The sequence below is a fragment of the Plectropomus leopardus genome, chromosome 4, assembly GCF_008729295.1.
Source record: "Plectropomus leopardus isolate mb chromosome 4, YSFRI_Pleo_2.0, whole genome shotgun sequence".
NCBI lineage: Eukaryota > Metazoa > Chordata > Actinopteri > Perciformes > Serranidae > Plectropomus > Plectropomus leopardus.
This window is the reverse complement of record NC_056466.1, coordinates 18,381,438-18,406,202: the sequence shown is the minus strand read 5'-3', so window position 1 is coordinate 18,406,202 and position 24,765 is coordinate 18,381,438. Positions and strand designations below refer to the sequence as shown.

Genomic DNA, 24,765 nt, shown 5'->3' with positions numbered 1-24,765 from the left:
CACAATAAAGACAATAAACATGCACATTTCTAGGTGCTTGTCAACTGCAGTGTTTCCATAAAAACAACCATTTAAGCTTTGCTTTAATTTTAATGGTTAGGACTACTTGAGTGTAAAATGGCAAAAGGCTTCAACATTTACCTGTGTGTGATATGTAGTCCAGGGAAGCTGAAGGTTGTCTGGTTTCCCAGAATTTTTAAACTGATATGATTCGTGCATTTCCCTCCGTGGCCTGGCATTGAACCTGAAATAAGAAGCAAAAATGTTTTTGATAAAAATATGTATATATTCCAGGATCTTTGGGTCAAACGCAGTTACCTTCAGAAGATATGATGTGTATTGAGAAAAAACAATTTTGAATTGAAATAAGTGTTCACCTCTGCAGGCAAGAGTAGCCACTTTAGTGAAGTTTTTTGCCTCTGGTCTCAGAAGAACCTGATTAAATTCCAGACTGGCCTCCACTTTTGATAGCACCTGCATGTCCTGGGGAGATAAATAATCTTATCAAAGCCTGTAAATTGCCAATTATAAGACTCAATATAGCTAAACAAATAAAAACACTCACCTTTACATACAGCTTCTTGCCTCCGGAATTTAACATATAAACTCCTATTTTTGGTTCGCCTATTAAAAAAAAAAAAGGTCAGACAAGTAAAATAAGTATATTGTCAGCTATAGAAAGGCCCCCCTTACATCCTTTATGTCATTAAGAGAACTTGCTGAAACCTACTTGTCAAGACAGGGACAGATTTCTTGAGTAAAGCTATGTGAAAATAAAAAATGACCTAAACACTTAAACATCCTGTTTCACAAAAAAGTTATACCGAGACTATACACAAAGCCACCACCTGCTGCTGACAGAAATAGTCCAATTATGTCTACAACAGCTGTAACAAGTTCTTAGAAACACTAATTTTGTTTGCTGATGTGGTTCAATAACCGGGACCAAGCCTGTGTGAGCAATCATGACAAAACTACCTATAGTAATTATACACTAATGCTGCTGATTTCATTTTATCTTTAGACTCCTTTGTTACTCTGGACAGAAAGCACAGGAGAGCAGAACTGATTTCTTCTTATATTTCTCTTATCGGATAAAAGAACCATTAACATTATCTTATCTTTTCCCCAGACTCAAAGTCAACAAGACTCAGGAGAAACGGAAAAGCAGTCACATGCAATTCCAGCGAGCCTCATTTAGTCTACGTCTAGTGTCAAAATGTAAACACTATTTTAAAACCCTTCTGAACTTTTTCTTCAATAGTGGTCCACCACAGAACAGGTTTAGACATTTACTAAGGACATTTGAGTGGAGGTTAAAGAAGCAGCAATACTCTAGTGTCAGTCAGTATGAAGCTGTGTGGTATTTTTAAGTAACGCTGTGCAACACTGTCACATTCCAGCAGCTAATGTGCCTCCAGACACTGGGTCAGACAGGTCAAACAGACCCACCTACTGCAGCCTGTCCAGCAGTGGGGGCCATCAGCAGCACCAAAATGTGCTCAATGACGTAAGGCTTGAGCTTGTCCAGGTCAGTGGGCCGGTCACCACGCGCCGACAGATTAATCTGCAGACTGAGGCGCTCCTCACTCTGGAGGCAGGACCCCTGGGACAGGACAGGAAAGGCATACCAGTCACGCACCACACAGACGGAAAAGGCATGATAACAATGATTTGAGAAATTTAGTTGAACATAAACTAACAAAGATAAAGACAAATATACAAAAAGGGTGGATGTTAAGGAGACAAAGAATGTACGAATTAAACAAACAGAAGGGTTACTAAAAGAAAACAAATAATGATTATGTTTTTGCTACGACTGACAGAGTAACCAGGTGCATGCTGTACATTGACAGAGAGAAACAAGCAGGCAGTAACAAATTACTACCCCCCACCCTTCACCCCACCCTGTGACTAACACCCTCTTAAAGCTGACAGGTCGGTACTGGGAGAGTGCAAATCTCACTGCAAACCAGTGGGTGAATCAGCACTTGACGACCTGTAGACAGATGCCCTGTCTTGGTGCCACCAGGGGTCACAAGGGTGCAATAGCAAACCTAATCCCTTGAAACCAAGAGGCTACTGCTAACTTCCTGTAAGGTCATTTAATCTGTGAGTGGTATCGACACAGACTAAAGGCCAGTTCTTGATCATGTTAACGAAGTCTTGAAAAAGAACTGAGGAGCAGGTGTTGATCTTGGATACAAGCCGAAGGTCACAGCTGGGAAACTCATGCAAAAGAACGGCAGGATAATTTCAGTTTGCATAATTATGACAATATAGTTAGGTTGTCTGCAGACGTCTCTTGCATCATGTGTATTGCACCACATGAGCATTGGGAGCCCTGCCTCAATTACAGAGTCTCTTGAGAAAGCAATTAAAAGTCTGGCAAGAGCTCTTGCCCTCCTCAGGGGTTCTGGAGGAAACAGAAGGCGCTTCGATGACAAGCCCGGCTGTCTGTTTAAGAGTCAGACTGGCTGTCCTTCTGCTCAAAGGAGCAGGAGTGACGAGAGCAGTGAGAAACACCCACCACTCACTGCGACGTAGGAACGAGCTAAAAAAAGGTGCAAGGATCATACAACAAAAAAATACTTAGCTAAATGTTCTCCTTTGTACTTTAGTGTGGTTTCCTTCAAAGTCCTCCCAGTGACCTAATGCTCCAACTACTACTACTAAATTCAAAAATGTTGTTTATGTTTCTTAAATGTTTAATTAAGAGAAATTAATAAAAACTCATATTGTTACAATACAGTAGAGTGTCTGGACAAAATAGGTCCTCTCTGTCTCCATGACATCACAACTAGCACGTAAGCCAATCCAAGTCCATTATGCAGCTTACACAAGTCTGATGTAGAAACTTTAAACCTACAGTGCACATACACTTGGAACTTACTTAACAGTAAAGTAGGTGAAACTTTTGAAATGACAGATATCTTTTTTTTTAAAGGCGTAGATGTAATTTGAAGAATATTCAGTTAATCAGACCTTTATTTGTGAAAAAACACAAACCCATATCAGACACATATTATAAATCTAAAGAGAATATTTTAATATATCTTAGAACATATGCAGAGGGGATCTTTCATAGGTACCTGAGGATTGTTGAACAAACTCTTCGGTAAGTTGCACTCCAGGAGTAGACCCAGTATAGTGATGTTGGAGGCATCTTCCTGCAGGGGAAACAGCACAACAGACCATGTAATCAGGGGTTGAATACATTCATGTAAGCAATAAATATAAAAGTAAAACATCAGCAACTTGAGTGTTCATCTATTATATTTTATAACAAAAAGGCCTTCAATGATCAGTTGCTACTTCCAGGCCACAGATGAATGAACTCTAGTGGTACTAGCCATGTACTACAAATTATAAAAATTCAATACTTCAGCAGAGCAGCTTATTGAGCAAATTAAAAAGGAGCACTTACAGATCTGCAAACACAGACCACAAAACCACTGAACACTGTGGTTGTCAACTCCTGTAATCTTTAAATGTGGTTTAAACATTGACCAGGAAATCACTAAATTCCATGCTGATCATGGTGGACATTGTGAAGAGGGAATATTGGATACAGATTAAGTGCATCTGCCTTTAAACCGATGTGTTACAAGCTCTCAGTTATAACACTAAACTATCTATTACATCGACAAACATTCCTTCAATTTCCATCTAGTAGTAATAAAATTAAATGAAGAGGACTACAGCTATGAAACTGCTAATATACTTTTCTGTGCTAAGTTTTATATTTTAAAAAAGCAAAACTATGCAAGACTGCACCAGAAAAGGCACATTAGTTACAGTGTGACTTGTCAAATTTTAAACAACCAAAGAATAACTTCACATCAGGGGTGGAATGTGACTAAGTAAATTTACTCAAGTACTGTACTGAAGTAAAAAAATGTCTTTATTTTCATCCCACTTTATACATTTACTTTACTGCATTTAAAGTGAAATACTGTTATTTTTCATTCACTACATTTATCTGACAGCTCTGGTCACTTGTTACTTTACAAATTTATAATAATAATTTATTATAAGAAGAAACATGAGAGGAGTTGATAAAATACAAGCACAATTTTTTTTTATATATATATAAATTTTATTTAGTAATTAGTTAATTATCTACTGGATGAGTGACTGAGTAACTGGCAACTATTTTGATAAACATTTTAGCATTTTTTTTTGTTTTATTTTTTAATAATTTGGTGTTTTGGGGGTGTTTTATTTTATTTATTTATTTTTATTTTAGTTTTTCTGCACATTTCCCAGATTATCCTTAATAACTTTTACTTGAGCAACATTTTCAATGCAGGACTTCTGCATGTAACGAAGCAATGGTCACAGTGTTATATTAGTACTGTTACTTAAGTAAAAGAGCTGAATACTTCCTCCACAACTGATTAACATTAAATTCACTCAGTAAAGTGCATGTACAGTTACTTTGTCACAGTTTTGACTCTGGTCCCATTTATAGTGTTTATTGCAACATAAGTTTTTCTCCTCTTACCAAAAAAAAAATCCAATAAAACTTGGTCTCTAAAAGATCTGCAGCTGTGGCATGTGTCAGGGTTCATTTATGAAGGCGGTGTGTTCAAGCTAAACCGGGATGTGAAGTTGCCTCTTAAGCATTTTGGTCAAAAATTCAAACACCACAAGCCCTTCGCAAGTTCTAGCAAATCTAGTATGATAGTTATGCCTGAATTGGCCTCAGCTTTCTATTTTGCCTATGTTGGTTTGAATTGAATGGAGGGACTTCCTCTTCTTTCAGCTTCTAGTGACACATACGATCATACAGCACATCTATCTATTATGACTTCTTAAAATATACTACAAATAAACAAAGCCTAGCGACCTTGTCCTCAGCTTCATGGAACAAAATAACATCTTAAACATCATATGTGTGATATGAAACAGAAATTCAAAGAAAACTGACACAATATGAATTGTGAAGTGTGCCAACTTAATGATGCGTACTATATAGGTGGAGAATGTTTTTGTTAACTATTTGTTGAAAACGTTTGGAGCTTGGAAGGACAAAAGTCTGTACTCAGCATTAGCAGCAGTCTGAGTGATTATGGGAGCTAACGTCTGTCTGCACTTGGCCAAGCTGACATTTTGCAACTGCCACCCCATTTCCTGTTGTGGAGGCGAGGACTCCTCTCAGATAACTTCTCACACACTTTCAATGCCTCTAAAAATGTGCACTAATTTGTTATTGGCTGTCTGGGTTTTTGCATGGCTTTGAAATATGTACAAATAAATGACTGTACAAAGTATGAGTCATTTTAAATGGATAGTTTGTGGTTATACTCTGCATGTAAACATTTACATTTTTAAGCATGGAAGAAAGTTTTTGCTGTGCGACATCCTTTGTGCAGACTGCACACACGCTCAGTAGTTTCACCACAGCAAGAGACTGTCAGTGTTGTATCACAAAGCCTTTGTATAATAGTATGCAGTCGCCTGTTTATCAGGGCTGGCAGGAAAAGGGGAAATCAGCTGTTTCCAATGATGAGCTGTTAGTCACTGTTGCATGGCCTGCACAAACCAGCACAGAGACATTTAGATACATACCTGAGTTTGGGTCAGCTTAATGCTCTGGATGTGAGGGAATACTAGCAGACTATCCTTTCTTTGGACAGACTTTAAAGAACCCCGGTGAACTCCCACACCAAATACCTGAAAAAAAAAAAACAACAGTTATCATATATAAAAGTTCTGTCAACACTAAGTGCATTTTATTAAGAGGAGGCAGTGAAGAGGCACAACAAAAGAGTGCCATTTTTAAGCTTAATCTGAATTTCTGAAGCAGTTTCTAACATGGTAGCTGATGTTTTGTGATTATAAATAAAAGAAATTAATATCAAGTTGCTAATAATGTAGCATTTTTTTCAAAGACAAACATTTGTATAAAACATTTTTTCATTGCTTCATGATGAAAAACAAACAAACAGACAAATGGTGTAGTCTGCAGGTCAGAAAGGATTTACATGGAGCTAGAAAAGTATCCAAAAAAGTTTGGCATACAGTAACATCAGCCTTTCACAGCATGATGACCAACCATGTTAACTGTATTAGCACAGAAACCAATTGCTGTTAAGTAATCCGTTCATCTTTTTACAGATCAAGCATCATACTGAGATCCAAACATTATTTATGCTTAATAATAATGTAAATCTATGGCACTATTGTTTCAATTGTACAGAAAAGAGAATAGAAAGGAAGATAATTACTGTATAATTAGTCAACAGATATGTGTTTCAGGAAAAAAAAGCACATCAAAGATTTGTTTTGTTGGTCTCATTGGTAACATAAAACAAAACAAGCAAATGACTGAAACATTTACATGTCTTTGAGGCACGTGGAGGGAGTGGCACTGTTGGAAGTAGTGCATGGGAGTCCAAGTGTCTGCGTGTCTGGGCGTGTTTGTTTGCCATTATAAGCTCCATGTGAGAAACACTGTGGTGCAGGTTTAATGTGAGATGGGGAAAATTCACAAATGCGACATAATAGGCATTTGTAATGCATTTGGAGTAAATCTTCACAGGTCATTCTTGTTTGCTTTAGTTCCAGTTTGGTTGACTAACAGCTGAATTTGATACCAGACCAAACATTGTAACTGCTCCTTAGTGACATACAACATGCATGTTAAAAACTAAAGCTGAAATCTGAAAGACATGGCTGTCTGGGGTCAGGTAAACCCTGAAGTGGTGGCACAACCAGTTAGGGTGGAATAACAAGGCAGACCCAGGGACCAGAGTACATGTAAACCCAGAAGATACAGTAGTTTGAAGCATGTGAATGCGCATTTCAAGGCTGCATTATTCTGAGTGAACATAGACAGGCCTACTGAGGTGAAGTATGCCATCATAAAAGCTGTAAGAAACAAAAGTGCCATTTTAGCTGGAGGCAATGGTGAAGCACTGAATAAATTGATTTTCACTATAATAACACCACTTTTTCTGCATAATGTCTACTTGTTTGACAGTGATCTACTGTGAGAATCCTGCTTCTCAGATTATGATCATGCAATGTGAGGTCTGAAGTGAATTTAAAACAAAAGCCTAATAAACCATTAAGTATGTGACTTCCTTTGTTTATGAGTATGAGCAGGAGGGATGAAAATTAAAAAAAAGTGGTGGGTACCAGCTAAGTTCTGAGCAGCAGTGTGGTCTGGTGCTGGTTTGGATCACAGATCATTAAAGAAACACAGTTTTTGATGTGATTTAAGTTTTCTTTGTAAACTGTCAAAGAAAAGACACACACTGTGGTAACAAATTCAACATGTGAGCAAATATCACTCTACTATCTCGAGATAAAAGCTGAGGGAGAAGGACGACCACTTGTGGGATTTCACCATTATGCCAAAGAAACACAATCTAAGAGTGAACAGCAAGAGGTGTATGGTACTGACCTGGTATGACAGGAGCCCGTGGGCCGATGTGTTTATAAATAATGTGTTTTCTACATTGCCCTCCTCAGACGGGAGGAAAATTAGTTTAAAAGATGCCTTCCCTCTGGGTGGGATCACCTAGGACAGAGAGATGAAACATGAGATGTTATTTAAGACATTCCTACAAAGAACAAGACTCACAACTGACATTAGAAGTTTTGCAGCTAAAGGTGTACACATTTCTTAAACACAGGCACGCACACACATGTAAACTTACCCTTCTGTGAAAGAAAGGTATGTAAAAATGCCTGCTGGATGTAAACATTGACAGCAGTGTCACAGGAACTTCCTGGCTGGGGTTGTGTATATATATGGTTTCAGCTCTTGGCAGCCCCAGCGGCCTGCAAACACAGACAGAACAGTGTCATAGATAAGGGCCTCTCAACACAGCATTACCCACTGAGCACTGTAGCAAGCTTAGAAACTGATATACACCCAATTTTACGGGCAAAAAACTGTTAACACACAATTACCTTTAGCTTAAAAAAGATCATACTGCTGCACATCTAACCCATTAGAACTGGAGTGGTTAATGTTAATTTTGAGAATGTTTTATTTAATAACTTCTATAAGGACATCTAGGGTCAAACAGTTCATTTTATATGCTGTCACATTATGAAAGCAGCATTTCTCCACGTATATCATAATCATCATAATTTACAACCTAGCGAATTCATGTTAACAAACATCTTAATTCTTGAGATCACACTTAATATGTAGATATGCAGAACTAGAGAAACAGACTCATGCTTTTGTATTAATTCAAATTGACATTAGATGAAACTTTAATCTGCCACATGTCAGTGTTTACAAATTGGAGATTAGCTGAATAATTCGATCACAACAATAAATCATCATGGGAGTCATTCAAGTCAACAAGTGCTTTGCATTCTGTCAATATTCTAAAACTGTAACAGGAACATCTGCCATTTGCTTCTTGTCAACAGATGGGTAACATATAATATCCTCATTTTTAGTCTAAGAAAAGCATTTGTGTAATAAGTAAAACCACATATACAAATAAGGGCATAATGGAGGTTAAGACAAGGCTTTAGGTTAGAGCAGCACAAAGATTAGCTCTCTGGGTTTGGCCACTTCTGCTATAATCTTTTACAGCGACATGTCACTACACAACATTTTTTGCTTGGTGACACCCAAACTAAAGCAGCCAATTAATACCTCTCACCGCACCCTTTCCACATGCACTTCAAGATAACTAAACTCAGAATTCAATCATATTACCAATTTAATTCATATACAAATCTCTGTGTATGACCCTTTGTTGTAACACAAAGGGAACATTATATGGCAATTTCACTGAGAACCAAAATTCATAGTGTTTCCATGCATGGTTGACTGAGGTGGGGTGTGAGGAACTTTCATGTGGGCTACATTACAAGGTGAATGAGACTTAGTGATAATCTTGCATAATGCAAAGTGTATGCATGGCTTTAATGTAATTCTAGTTTTATTCCTCTGGATATACAGAGGGTAGTCACAATAACCAAAATCTGCAATCCAACACTGTAACTCTGCAACAAATACTATAATACCACTTTAAAGTTTTCATTGTTCACTGGGGTGCTGGTTCATCTTTATGTCATGTTTTGATGCCACAGTTTATGTTGCTTTATGGCATTGCATTGTATTGTAAAGTTTTCACAGGTTGTGTTTGTGTTCACATTCAAAACATAACCTTTTAAAGTGAAATAGGTATATTATGCTTTTTGTGTATGAAGCTTAAAATTACTAAAATTACAAATTGAAACAAGCTAACATAAATTAACTGTTTTTTTAATGAACTACATAGTCATCTGAGAATTTTGGAAGAAACTGGGATTTTCATGTAGATATCTTGATTTTCCTGAAGTTGCAAATACTATACTTTGAAATACCTGGTAGGATGTACCCCATACACACTGAGAATTGTCAAAATGCCGGCTATAAATGTTTAAGGGACACTGCTATCACAACACAGTACTGGCAGCGCAGCAGCTGGAACTATTTTTAGAATATAACAAACTACTATAAGTACTATTAGAATAACTGGTTATTCCCTCGTGTGTCTTCATAACTTATCTCACTATTACATGTTAACCAAGTGCTTGTGTGTACTCATTTTGTAACATTTGCAATGTTTACACAGCGGTGACAGCAAATATTTGTTAGCACACAGTAGGATCTGATCTGAAAACTTTTACAAGTTATTTAACGACAAATTTTTGTCCTTGATAAGGGTTTTTGTTTTGTCTGAGAAGACTTACGTCCTCTGATATTTGACATATGTCTCTATATCAGCAATGATTTCAAGACGCTAAGCTATACCTGCACAATTTGGAACCTAAATCTTTGTCGCAGATATCAAAAACTATATACTGATAGTCTTCCATTCAGCCGAAGCTGTGTGCAAGACTGGGTCAACAGTCAGTGTGTCGTACTTAAATAAGCACCAAGCAGCACATGGTATTTGGTTAGGGAAAACTCCTGATATAATTAGCGTGGGGTCAATGGATGTCTGTATGAACACAAGTGCTTTTCTCTGCAGAGGAAGCCCTGGAGTACACAGGTAGCACTTTTACTACACTGTTTTCTGCAACTTTCAGCATTCATGTAAGTTGTTAAGATTTAGGAAACCAATTTCAAGTGAGTAAAAGTCCGTAAAAAATAACTTCACCTTCCAATACTAGTGCAACATGTCATGACCGGTCTTGACATGCCTCAACTCACGCATCTCTCACTTCCTGTTTGTCTGAGAAAGTTTGATTTTTACTTTCGTTTTAAACAACTGAAATACATGCATAACTTCGATCTCATATTGCTGTTTTGATCTCAACTGCAAATATCCTGCAGCAATATTTCAGTCAAATATTTACCAAGTGCCATTAAGATTTTTTGGTAATTTGCCTGCTTTCTACATTCCAAGTATATGACACAAAATATTGATTGTGCTGATTGTGACTGTTTGCTTTGAACAGGAGCAATGCAGACTGCTGTCCAAACACAGCATTACATCTGATGTTTTTTCTGTTTTGGGAGTATGGAGGCAAACAGTGAAGTTCTTAACCCATTTGACTGGGGTCAACCCTCTCCAGTATGTGTCTGGATGCTGGGAAAAGGAGCTTACTGCCATACTTGGACATCCTGTCTGTTCTTAAAGGCTGAAGGGTCCCTTGCTTTATGAAATCTTCCCTTTCTGTGGCATTCATCACAGTGACAGGTCACTTACAGTGATGGCACCATTTTATTTTAACTTGACTCAGTAGACTTTTCCACATTTTGTCACTGGGTGTATAATAAAGGTTTTTTTTTTATCATTTTCAGAACAAAATGAATAAAATCCATACTTGTTAAAGCAAGTCATATTAAACCAGGAAGTGAGAACAGTACTTACTGCGTCCCAAACTCCAATGCTGGGGGCTGAAAATGCAAGGGCCTCCCATTCTCCCGTGTATATAACGAAGAGCTGGTGAAGAGAAGGAAAGAACAAGAAAAAAGAAAACATGAGGCAAGGCAAAAGAAAAGTACTTGAATCTCATAAGTTTACCTAAAAACATTTTAAAAAATGAGAGGGAAAACATTTGTATATTTTCCTGACACCATAAGACAAGAACACTGTGTCCCCTTTCCCACAGAGCATGTGACAGTTCAGAAAGATGAATTAAAAGTCAAAACTATTACTGCCCCAAGCTGCTTCACAGACCACTAACTTCCCTGCCAAAGGGACTACAATCATGCCAGCACAGAAATCAGATAACTACCACATGAAGAGGGGAGGCAAGTTCTGCAAGTCATGGACATGATTCAAATGAAGGCTTTGCATATGAAAATAATTACACACCACACTGAAGGGTGCAACTAGAAAACACGTTAATATTGTGTTAGATAACGCTACCCCCCCCCCCAATATTCAGTAAAACAGACAAACTATGAACCAGTAACAGGCTGATCTGCAAGAAAACTGAACATTTCCAGAGTTAAAATTTTTGTAGGACTGATACAGCTATGCTCACAAGCACAATAATATGTCCCACTTCAGGCACTGTGCACTATAAACTACACTGTGAGCCTTCTATAGGAAGCAATGCAGCTTGAGAGAGGGGTTATTTTTAATCAGTTATAAGTTGAATGTACTTAACCTACAACAAAATGATATAAATGTCATACAAATACTTCCCATTTTGGACCAACATAGCAGGTGCATATAAATCTATGTTGCTTCACACAGCATGTAAGCAACACTAAATACAAGCAATCAACCACAAGTCAGGGTTAAAACAGCAAACTATCGTCTCCAGTCTTTCTCCAGGAGCTACTTTTAGAGCTCCACTGTGTTTTATTGGTGACTGTGTGTGTCACATCCTGTGCTAATGAGCTCTGGGAATGGGTGCCTAAAAGCAGGGGAACAGCAGCTGATTTGAGGTTTGTGCAAGTGTGTGTGTGCCTGAGTGAAGGCAAGACTAGATCTAGTTGACAGAAGACTCACACAGCTGTTGACCAACAGAAGCGAGCAAGTGGAAGGAGCACAAGTGTTCAGCTTTACAGAGGTCTTTTTTCTGTATGTTTTCCTCCGTCTGTTTCTACTGGATTCATGACTTGTATGTTATATAACTATTTCTCACCTAAAGAGCATCCCTCCTTACACTGCTCATTGTCTACTCTGTAAGCAACAATAGACCTGAAAAAACACAGCCTATCACCAAACTGACCAAAAATTAATAAAACTACAGTAGAGTCCATCAAACATCAAACCAAAACCCAAGATATTCAGTTTATCACAACCTCAAAAAGCAAATCCTCACATTTTAAAAGCTTACATTTTAGAGAATGTTTGCCATTTCTAATTGAAATGACTAAAAAAATGATCCAAAATATTACTGATTAATTTTTTGTCTTTGACTAATTGACCCATTATTTGTTATCAGATACAACCTGTGATTTCTCCTCTATGACAATTCAAAATAGCTGCTGTGAAAAAGGTTTATGGACAAAATGTTTCAGATCTAATCTATTGCCAAACCAGCGTGCCAAACTGCACCAACAGGCCTCAACTGTAGGGTGTGATGCTTGGTTTGAAAAACAATGTGCATAATGCCATTATGGCATTTATTAAAAGGTTAGTGTTTCTATATAATTATTCTGTTTATAAAAATCCTTTTTAGAAGCCATTTCAGAGAAAATGCATCAATATCAATACAGATTGATATACAGACTGAGCAACTTTTACCATGGTTATACGCTGCTGCTCAGAACACACAAAGACTGGGTTTACAAGTGAACAGGTAGGACGCTGAACCAAGAACCATATATACTCCATCACCAACACAGTGCTGCAGCAAGGACCATGTTAAGACAGAGAGGAGTCAACTCTTTACACACTATAACCACAATTTCAAATGATGAGGAATCCTTTCAACATTACCTCTTGGTGTGGATGACATGACCAAAATATCTGATCACAGTAGCGTACTGTTTTTAAATCACATTTCCCAATTAGGTTCCGCTTTTTTAATTTGCCACATAAACTCCATAACGAATTTAACAAACTTAAAGTTAATTTTCTTTCTCTAATTAGACTTTGAAGACAATGTGTTTGAAACAATAAAATATGCCACTTGGCAACAGAAAATGCACAATGTGCAGGCTTAGTCTTGCAAGCTTGTCTGGTTTTAACATACTAGTGAACATGAGCAATAAAGAATTTTGCAAGAAATACAAAGCTGGACATGAGGCAACTCACTTTCCTTTTTACAGAACTTACTTTCACAACTATTTCCTTGGTTAAGCCTGCCTTCTTCCTGATGTGACATCTATCCTGACATATCAGACTTGAATTTAAGTTTTTGTTATTGTCTGTATTCTTATTGTCAAAACCAGCAGAGAATTTGTCTCATAAAAAAACTAAAATGATTGCTGAAACATTCTCCCGCTGAAAGGGGCATGTCTCATAAATAAACTCTTAAAAACATGAAGGAAGCAGCTGTTCGATTTACAACACTCTAACAGGTGAATCTGTTATGGACCAAGCAAAAAACACCACAGGCCAGAAGCATAAAACGCTGAGCAGACTCACAACTAAAAAAAGGTATGCAAAGACAAAATGTGCATACTCATTCTTTTTTCATCAGAATAATAATGCTGTGCGTACACCTGAGTCTTTTTTAGAAATCTCAATTAATGAGGAACTTGGCACAGCAGCCTCATTTACACACACACACACAGACACACACACAGTTAGTAATAACTGATTTAGACATGTTGTGGTGGTAAAGAAGAAATGCAATTTTACCAACTGTGTCAGATCGGCGAGGTTCTCTGACAATGTAAGCAACTGTCATTACAGACAGCTGTAGATATTTGTAGAATCGGTACTACTAATTCAGTAAAACTGAGTAAAACCTCGATCATCATTAGGCTATTATTAAACATTAGAAATATTATCAATAGTTTTTTTCATCGAGCTTAAGTTGAAACTGACTTTACCAAGTGCATCACAACAATAAAATGAAAGAATCATTAAAAGGAAAATTATGGCTCGAATGCGGATAAAAATGAACAACTTATGAATGAACTCATGAATAAAATGAAGTTTATAAATGCTGCTGTGATTGAACCCAGACTGGAAGCATGTTTTCCACTAAAAACTTCCACTGTTTGCCTCTGCTGAGAAACTTTGATAACAAACTTTCTTCATGTCCAAAACACTTTGAATATTTTATATAGTCAGCCTAATACCCATTGCATCAAAAACAGGCAGTGCCATCTAGAACAAGGAAGAGTACAGTGCACAAGGTTATATAATAAAAGTGAATGTTAGGAAAACATGCTCTGACTGGGTAGTTTCCTGTTAGGGCAGCAATCTAATTTGTCAATCTCATTTACGATATTTTTTACAGTTCACCATCCCTTTTCCTAAAATAAACATTCCTATTCCATTATAGATCACAGCTTGATAGAAATACTGTGGCCAGCCCAGTCAAATGTTTTCACACTGTGAAGTTAGTCTGCAGGTTATCAAACTGATCTCAGTTCAGTCTGTTGACAGTGGGGACAGCCACGGTTTACAGGAAGGTCGGAGAGTATTGTACAGACTTATATCTTCTGTTTTGGTTAATGTGGTCAAAGAGTTTAACACGATAGTTTCAAGTCTTCTGCTGGGAGACAAAATTACAAGTTTGACACACTGCGTTGTCAGATCAAGCTTTGGAGAACATATCAACCAGTGGGGATGTAGATTTCAGATAAGACTTCCTGCTGGTTGTATTTCACATAGTTAACTCTCCACCTGTGTCAGATCTCTACTGAACTGGATCACTTTCTGAGCAACAGCTACAAAGCCTATATTATGAATTGACAAGGAACAGAAGAAGAAAAGGGGTCAATGCTGAGATGACAAAAATGGTAAGAGCACCAACAAAGACTAAAAACCCCCAAGCCACACTTCATCTTCCTTCCACTCTGCCCTATCAGGTGCTGGTTTTTCGCCTCTGTGCCCCAACAACAATCAACATAGTGAGTACAAAAAGACATCTGCTCGGTCATCATATAAAACAACAATTTACTTGAGGCTAAACTGAACTGGAATAATTATCCACAATGGGTAAAAGGAGCTTGCAGCACAAAAAGACACCAACTACCTCCAAGACTGCAAGCCGTTATAGTTTACAGATACTGATGTCACGATTAGAGTCTGACCGATTTATCAGTTTACCGAAATTATCGTCCAACATTAGCCTTTCATGGACATATCGGAGCACATCGGCATCTGCATATTTTTTGCCGATATGTGCTGATAAGAAACCTTTTTTTACAGACCATATAATGCAGAAAACCATGCTTGGGTGTTTCAGAAATGGTTTCATTTATACAGTTTGTCCAGCACAGCGTACTCCAACTCCATTGTTTACACAACTCTCAGCACTCTGAGGCACACGTGCCAAAGCAAGCGTCACAGCAGAGCAGACGGTGGAGCAGGGTGTTTTAACCGTAAGCCACATTGAAATACATATTATACAAGTTATACATACAAGTTAATAAACAATGGCCCCATCATTCTGCAAACGTACAGGACAAGCTAAGGTCCCAGGGTGACGGAAAGAGAGGATTACTAACGTGCCAACTTTATTGCTATTTAGCAGCTTTTTAGATCCTCTCAGCGCCGTTATATTTAAAAAGCAACAAGAGACACATTTAGTAACTTATTTAGATCATCAGGGAACAAGGAGGAAATATATTGTCATTTATTCCCATGCTTGCTGCTCTCAGTAACTGCATAACAGCTGTAAGGGGGATTCAGCCCAGGGCCCCCCCCCCCCCTCCTGCCAGGTGTTTGTGTGTGACAGTGACAGGCGAGAGGACACGCTGCTCACAGTGTGAGTTCAGAGTTCATAGAAATGATCTATTTTCATTCCAGCTCAAAAGTTCACTATATCGGTTGCCATATTGGTAATCTGTGAATTTTTCCATTATAAAATCGGTAATAATAGATGTCTATTATCAATTAAATGGGTACTGAAATATCGGGATGTAACTTGGAAGGAGGCAGAATAATGGACACAGAAAAGACAGAAAAAGATGCAACCCTTCCTCCAAAAGAAATCTCACTTTGGCACTGAGAGTATGTACATGCACCAAAAAAATGTGACTATAATCGGATACAATTTAGATTATGCAGAATTCACAAGAAATACTTTCTCCTGGGCATTAGTTAGTTTACAGCATTTAGATAGATAGTTTAGATAGTTTATAGTTAGGGCATTAGGCACTAGTTAATTAAGGCTAAATACAGCGTAAGCTTGGCAATGATTAACACACACTCAAAGATCACACAAGCGTTTACTATATACTGAGGAAGTGAACATGCTATTAATTGCTTGTTTGAAAGGATGCACTTCCAATTTCTAACAACATCTAGCTCTTGTTCCTATTAATATTGAATGGAAAAAAAAATCCCTGATTCATTGTTCTTTTAATGTTATGATGCTGACAAGATGTTTCACTGTGGGCTACCAACCACTAAGACCTGAGCGCAGCAGCAGGTGATGCTTGCTTGCTTGCTGTCAGTGTTTGTTTGTTGTCAGATTCTCAGAGATTAGCCTTCTTTATTTTGGAAGTTTTTTATTTAGTTAAAACCGCACAGCCGTTTAAGGGCTGACATTATTTGCAGACAGATTTTACAACCTGTTGTAACCACCTCTAAGTTTCTGCCTTTCACAATGAACACACACCTACTCTTACAATGAGTTACAGCCTTTCGTTCACTTGAACTGTCATACTGCCACACGGTTTATCCCCTGCAAAAGCATAATACTTTCTTTTTGTAATACTTCTTTCTTTCTTCTTGCTGTAGATTTAATCCATAATAAGAAATGCAATTCTACACCAAAAAAGAACAAATAATATGGAAGTCGGGTTTGACTTGATCAGAGGGACATTCTTTACTCTATTGCATAACAAGTGCTTCTTTCTCTAATGCTCTCGGCAGTTCTAAATGTTTGTTAATTCATAACTTGTCAAACAGTCAAAGCAGATAAGCTATGTGTGTGGGTGAGCATATGAGAGGTCAAATGTGAGGGCAAATGAGGTTGTCTGCCTCTGCAGAGGAGTCTTGTGTGATGGCAGATCTTTCATTGACTTTTGAAATCTAAGGTCAGCAGTTTCAACATAACAGCCATTTATCTAATTAAAAGATTATTTGAGTAAAAGACTAAACCATGTCCATGATTCATTGATTTGATTAATGCAGGTGCAAACCTACTTACTTTTAATATCTAAAAGCCAGATTCAGTGTTAAAAAGCAAGGTAGAAACATGCTGCACTCTCTTTAATGGTGTGTAGTGTTCGGTTCTTTTGCAGTATCAGGTTCCTATGTGCTTCTTAAAAAAGGTGATGGAGGACATTTACCCTGTCATATGTATGAGTAACTCAGTTTTCTCTGAATTCAACAACAGCTGGCCTGACAGAAAATCTCAACCTCTCAACAAGCATGCCACTGAGCTGTAGTCCAAGGGTTCTGTCCACAGCCACAGTACAAAAATAACAAGTTATGTTTGGCGCTATTTGATCCCCTGGATCTAACTCAAATAAAGTCAATGTTAGCAGTGACCTCAGCCGTGCTCCAGGGGAGAGGTTAGGACCAGTGGAGAGTTTAGGTCAACTGGTGTTCACAAGTATTTATGAAACAATAAGAGTAACGGTGAAATTAAAACCATGTGTGCCACAATATTTACACTATAGTGAAGTAAAAAGGAGGTCTGTGTCAAGATAATATTTTTTTGTATCTCAGCAGAATGAGGGAGCAAGGGTAATAAAAGAAATTACTATGGAGGAGATTGAAGTAAAAAGAGCTAAAAAAAAAAAAAAAAAGACAAAGAGAACAGTGAGGACATTTTAATACTGCCCTGGACTCAGACAGAGATATCATTAACCTCTGTATCTGCAGCCTGCTTTGCTCTTTAGGCTGGGCGAGAGTGATGGCAGGCCTGCCAAGTGCCTGATAACCCTGGCACGAGAGGCCTTGCGGCTCACAGCTCTGGAGGTCTTGAGGTCAACTAGCACTATGAAGCCTCCTTTGCCTCTCACCTTCCTAGACGTAAATATAGCCATATTCCCACACTGTTCATCAACAACTGAACTAGATACACTTTACAACAAGACTGAAACTTGTCATTTTAAAAGGCCTGTGGAACAAGAGGCTTGGCATGGGGGCTGCATACTAGTGAAGTTTTTGTGCACCAATTTATGGTGGAAATGTCTTTTTTTTCATGTTAAAAAAAAAAAAGTGTAGGCGATAGGTGACAATTAAAAATATAAAAATAGGCTATAATAGAAGGCTATAATGAGGCTCTCAGCCATTCTGATTTGCTTTCAATTATTTTTTTGTCTCCTGCAGATCAATTTTTCTCCTTTTTACGTTATTCTTGCTAAGTAAGCACACATGAGGGCATAGTTTACCTTTCCCGCCTACTTTGTGTCTTTTGTTTAGGGAATAACATCTTTAAAATATGCAGGTGGCATCTTTATAAATCACTGATAAACGGATTCATTTAATTTCTTCATAAATCCTGTAATGTTCCAGCAAGATTTCTGCTCACATTAACAACTTCCTGCACATTTAAAACATGTTCCACATATCCCCACAACTGTATACTGTAATATACCAATTTTTAAATTATAAAAATTGAAGGAAAACCTAATTTTCTCCAAATGTTTACTGTGACATAAAATATTACTTTTTTGTCCAGTGTAATTTGTTAAGGTACAGACTTCTATGCCAGGAACAGCTGAGTGTGGAAAATGTAGCCCTTGAAGTTATAGGACGGGCTAGGCTCTTTACATTAATGGTATTGCTTCTCTGGAAAGATAAATGAGGAGCAGAGGCTAGCAGAAATGCTAAAATATATGCGTTACTTAAATCCTATTTATTTAACATCAATAGGAAGGAGATAAAAAAGCATAAAGGTTATTGTGTTCCTGAGCAAGCTATTACGAAATAACAGCATGAATTGTTGATATTTTTCTGCCAACGTCTATTTCCCGAACAATTTTATGCAGGAACAGAAACAGCTGGGAAAGACAGACCTACCCTCCTTTTTCTTTCAAGGAGTTCTAAAATTAGTCAGGAATTTGGTTCTGTGCCTCTCTAACACACGCCCCCAAAACTCTCTCCGTCACACACCCCTTCACTCACCAACACAAACAACATAGCCTGCATAGAGGAGAAGACTTTTAAAAGCTTTTTAGAAACCTTCACTCCTGTTAAACTGAAACCACTCCTCGTCATTTGTCTGTTTGAATACAAAAACATGTCACCCCACAGCTACAGTTTAACTCCGCACATCACATAAACCATTTATCAGAGCTTCACCATCATTTGTAGTCTGCTGAACATGCTTGCATTAAATGAAAAATTCTCGTCTGGACTACAGCACACGATCACTCTCTGGTAATGCAGAGGTAGACTTGTTTTTCCATTGGGCTGTTCACAAACCAAACCCACGCCACAGCCTGGCTTTCATTCTGTCTTACAGTATAATTCTAGTCTACAATAAACACGAGAAAACACATCAGTATGATGCAATCTGTATTCTGGTTTGGGGTTTGTTGGTAATTATGTGGCTTGGCGGAAAGTTTCTCCATATTTTCAAGCGCCTCTCATGAACAGGTGGAAACCTTTAATCAACTTTATACAAGTGTAAATGTTCTTTTAAAACGGCTGAATGTATGTGTGACTTTCTCTGACCGATGTTTTAATTCACAAAGTGAGATGGTCTGAATGACTTTTACACCTTTTCATCTGGGGTTGCTGACTGCCATGAATGTATAATGCATTGTAGCATTAGAGTTTCAGTTTTCATGCCTTTCCCACAGAAGATAAACTAAAAAAAAAAAAAAAAGCTTACCCGTCTTCGAGTGGAAGACCATCTTTTCTTCGTTCTTTCTCCACCTGAAAATAAAATAAAAATACACTTTAGTCAATATGGTCAAAGAAGCAAACTGCAACCCATTTATTTCTACATTCACACTGTGGCCTAGAAAGAACCACATCAGGAGGCTCCGTGGGATGTAAGTCTACCGGTATGCCAAACTGCCTTCTGGCTACTATGATGATTTTCATTTTCAAGAGGTCTGATGCACATTGATACACAACCAACTGCTCTGATATGTTTCACTGTGCATCTGTCTTTTATTTCTCAAAATGTCAAAGGTTTTATTTTGCATAAAATATTATTTAGCTGTAAATAAACCAGGAAAATCCGAGCAAAAAACTGGAATAGCCTTGGGAAACTAAAATTGGCATTACATCGTTTCCACACTGACGCCAAGGGTTAGACAGCAGGCAGCAATTTCTGTTGGCAGAGTATACTGTAGTTCTCAGAATAAAACATCCAGTTTATTGTACACTACATGTTCTCACACAGTGCTTGCAGGATTACTGAATGAACACAGCATCTCTGAAAACTAATGACAATACAACAACAAATTATAATATATTAAACAGGCAGCAATTTCATACAGTGAACATATGACTGGTGAAGTTTTTCTTGTTCTTAGAGAGCTACTTCTTACACTGTAAAGTGTCGATGTCTCTAATAAGAAGAAATCATTTCATAAAGTATCTGTGCATCCATCCATCACCAAATTTCAATTCTCTGCTTGTAGTTGCAGAAAATCTAATTTACTGAGATGAAAAATAAATATCAACAATGCCTCCCCCATTTTTCTCTTACTTTGTAGCACTAATAATTTGTTTCCTCTAGAGTACAGAGAATTATTCCAGACAATCATACAATTATCACAAATCGTGTAAACTTGAATTATTGGTAAAATCAAGTTACGCCGAGCCATGTGAACACTATAAACTATTCCATAACCTCTTGTCAACATGTCAACATACTCCATGTACTGAGTCACCAGTAACTGTGCTGGAGGGGAAATCTGACCAGCAGTGCATTTGGTAGTTAACAGAAAACCGATTGATCATCGTCACAAAATGGGGCTTGGATCAAACCCTGATTTGTGGATGGTGTGTAATCTTCTCTTCATATTCATAGGTGATTGTTGATATTCAGCAAAATGAGAATCAGTTTGAAAATTATCTGAAGAAATCCTTTCAAACAACACTGAATTTTTCAATATCTGCTAGCCAGCAGTAATGCATGAAATCCATTAACAATGAACATGCAACAGGGTGCACACTGGACATATGGATTACCAAGTGATTGGCTGAAAATTACAACACAGTAGTTCAAATAGCACACTGTTACCTACAGCGCAGTAGCTTATGTGCACCATGCATGGCTTACAAAGATAAGCTTTGGTCTCTTTAAACGGAGAACATACAGTTTCCATAGGAACAATCTGGGGGCTTACGGCCACACAATGTCAACATAATTATAAAGATTTGTCAACTAGTAATGTATAGTTTCTATGGAGATAGCAACTGCCCCTTACATGTCTTTGGTTATATTAAGCCATTGCAGTGAATGCTGCAAATCAAAGATTAGGACTGATTAAACTACAATATTGGATTTAAAGAAATTTTAATGGAGTTTTTTTTTTCATATAATTGATACGATATCACAATAGGTACTTTATATGCAGAATAAGCCAAAAAAAGATCTACACACACATCACTCTCTAAATATTTTATCTACTGATGGTTTCTGAAATAAACACAGATAATTTATCATACATACTGCAATATAAAAAAACTATACTGACTCTATCAATAATCATACATCTGTTGTCTTAACATGGCAAATGTTTCAGGTTGCAGCTTAAAAAATTCCAACTGATGATCCTTTTGTTATTGTTATTTTATATAATATCCTAGAATGCCCCCAGCACCTTCGAAGTTTGGCACGCTAGTGAACAAGACAAAACAGAATTCCCATCTGATTAAGCACGACAATGACAGAACACATACTGTTGTTGCAGATGAGTTATAAAGCACAATGAATATTCAAAAGCAGCCCCATTTGTAAATGTATTGGATTTTTTTAAATGAACACAGGGATTTTTAAAACATGTGGCCGAGATCTGTATACAAAACACAAATCTTAAATCTTAAAATCCATCCATATCCTGAACTAATCTAATTATCACTAGGGGACTGGAAACTGCCTATTTAGACTTGCAGCCAACTGATCCTTAGTCAAATCAAAACACTAGTCAACATTTACGTAATCTGGAGTAAGAGAGATGAGATAAAGATGGCAAAAATTACAAGCTAAATTATACACATGATATCTGCTAAGTCATGATCTCTACTACCCAGATTTGATATGTTTTTTTTTATTTTACTATATATATCATAGCACATGACGCGGTATTTCCTGCATCACTGCTTCAGAGTGCCTACAGCAAGTACGCTACTTAACCAGCTGACCACCAGCAGCACTGGAATATAGATGAAAGACATCCATGTCATGCTCTGTTTCACATAGCCCATGTAACTGAGACAGTCACTCCATTCACCACTGCCTATCTAAACATGACACCTAACAATGTCAACAATTCTGCCATCTGTCAATTGGTCTGAAAGGTAGAAACAAGTGGAAAAAGCATGTCTACAAACGGACACACCTCCCTTCCATTTTATTAAAACCACCTTATTTACTTAACAACTGAGAAGTATCTTCAATGCTTGATTAACTTGTGTGTTATTTCTGGTCTGGGTATATTGCATATTGCAAAATAATTATTTTGTTTGCAAAACATAGCAACAAATTCCCCAATGTTGGGGTGGGGGGCAAACCTGCTTTTAATTGCATAATATATTGGTCAAATTTCACAAAACCTTACCATTCATCTTTGAAAAACAAACACACTTTACAAAATGATTTAAACTATTCTGATGTAATGTGCATTATTATTTTAACCTATTTTCAAGGGACCCAAATGATGAACCACCTGCATCTATCTACAGTGGAATGCAGAAAAAAAACAAAAAACTGACACACCCCCTCAGGTAACATGACAGTCAGCTGGTGACCTCATGACAGGTTATCAGTAAGCACAGAACTCCTGCTGTTTGTGCTTGTCTTGCACCATGATTACATAATCACTACACCCGCCTACTGGATTTTTTTTTAAGGAAATTGCAACTCAGATCCTAAAAAAATATGCAGTCTGCAGATGGAGGAAATAATCTTTAAGTAAGTAATATGCAGGAAAGAACAGCAAAGCAGAATAAAGACTGTCTCTTTCCTACCATGCTCTCATTGAGTACTTCTGACTGAACTCCACAATGGACACTATGTACAAAAGAAAATAAGGAGGAGCCACATGGCAGGTGGCCTCCCGATCTAGTTTTACTTCATAGTCGAACTGTGGTTAAGCTTGAGAACTACAAAATCCGCACAATAGTTTGAACACATTATCGTGTTTGGTCACTACTATTTCCTCACCTAAATACGCTCAACTCAACTTGCTGCAGAGTGGAGTCAAACACAATGGGGATGCACTACCCACACACGTGCTCATGCATCTGGCTGCATTTGTTGGGATGATCTGTTGTTTTGCATACTTTCAATTCCTCCTTCATACAAATTCGCCACAAGAAAAAAAACTATGATTACCTGAAGTTGGACTAATGGGTCTGCATCCTCTGCTTGCCAGACCTCGACCACGCTGGTGGACATCTGACTCAGTGCTTTGAAGGAGCAAGCAAATAAAATTATCAGTGAGGTTCTGAAATTGGGCAAAATGGAAAAAACAACCGACGGGAAATGCATCATATTTAAACAGACTAAAAAATAAGACTGCATACTGCCAGTCTTAGCTTTAATTACAGGTTATAATAAATGAATAAACTAAAAGAGCGTGGATGCTAATCACACAGACAAGTGAGGAAATGACTTCGCCTCGGCAGACTGACAAAGGCTGTTTGCTAGCTACTTCATTAGCAGGAAGGTTAGCTCGGTGGCTAACGAACTTGGAAAACATCTCTGCTGCCACTGCAGTACACACGGCTGTTTAGCCGTATAGAGTTAGCTTACAACAATATGTGGCTTAAATGCAGCGACAACAGTAACAGTTAAATACCCAGTTTTAGCCCAGATAATACATTACTTCCCTGTATAACCAAGTTATCATTTTTTCTTTTACCCAAACAGCAAAAGGAACTGGGAGCTAGCATGAACTAGCAGGCTGACAAAACATAAACGTTTGCTCTTCCATGTCGGTTTAACACAAAATATGCTCACTTGAAAATAAATTTAAAACATTTTTCGTCAATTTTGCTTTTACAAGCTGTTTGGATAATTAAGCTCGCCACCTATTTTCCAGTGTAATGGTTGCTGTCAAGTCAGTGTGTAGCTAAATTAACGTTTTTTTTTTTTTGCAACGGTCGCGTTAGTTACACCCCCGAAACGGAAAATAAAGGTGAGTACAAACCTTGCAGCTGAGCCCCTCCGTGCTGTACGCAGGGTAAAAGTAATTGTAGTATTCCTAGTAGTATATTGATCCACGTTTTCCTGTGACAGTGGCTGCCTTGTTGGAAGTCCTGAAGCCCCGCCATGCTGCCCTCTCAGCTAGCAGCCTACCTTGTGTTTCGCTGCGTTGGTCTTTCTTTCCCTCACCCCGCAGCAGCAGCAGCGGCAGCGGCAGCAGCTCCCTCCCTCTGTCCCTCCCTCCCCGCCTGCTCAAACGCACCGCACAGGGAGGGCACACACACCACTGACACTTGCAACAGGGCTGTTTACGTGTCTGTCGCTGAAGGTAAAACATAACCAAGGTGACAAAAAGGCAATAATACACACAATATACCCCACAGTGGTAGAAAGTTACTAAGTACATGCACTGAAGTACTG

At 37.9% G+C, this 24,765-nt stretch overlaps 1 protein-coding gene across 2 annotated transcripts in view; it reads right to left on the bottom strand.

Moving 5' to 3' along the window:
• Positions 1-24,525, bottom strand: part of tmem131l (transmembrane 131 like) — a 37,702-nt gene extending 13,177 nt beyond the window's left edge. The window contains exons 1-12 of one of the 2 annotated variants that reach the window (XM_042484565.1): positions 24,350-24,525; positions 23,533-23,606; positions 19,852-19,895; positions 10,845-10,916; positions 7,671-7,794; positions 7,415-7,531; positions 5,575-5,679; positions 3,093-3,170; positions 1,453-1,606; positions 566-624; positions 378-483; positions 142-244 (exon numbers count right to left, since the gene is read on the bottom strand). In XM_042484565.1, the coding sequence (XP_042340499.1) occupies positions 142-244; positions 378-483; positions 566-624; positions 1,453-1,606; positions 3,093-3,170; positions 5,575-5,679; positions 7,415-7,531; positions 7,671-7,794; positions 10,845-10,916; positions 19,852-19,895; positions 23,533-23,606; positions 24,350-24,473 (1,160 nt within the window). In that variant the 5' untranslated portion in view covers positions 24,474-24,525. The remainder of the gene's footprint in view (positions 1-141; positions 245-377; positions 484-565; positions 625-1,452; positions 1,607-3,092; positions 3,171-5,574; positions 5,680-7,414; positions 7,532-7,670; positions 7,795-10,844; positions 10,917-19,851; positions 19,896-23,532; positions 23,607-24,349) is intronic. The other variant, XM_042484564.1, reaches the window with a different exon arrangement.
• Between the last annotated feature and the right edge of the window lie 240 nt (positions 24,526-24,765).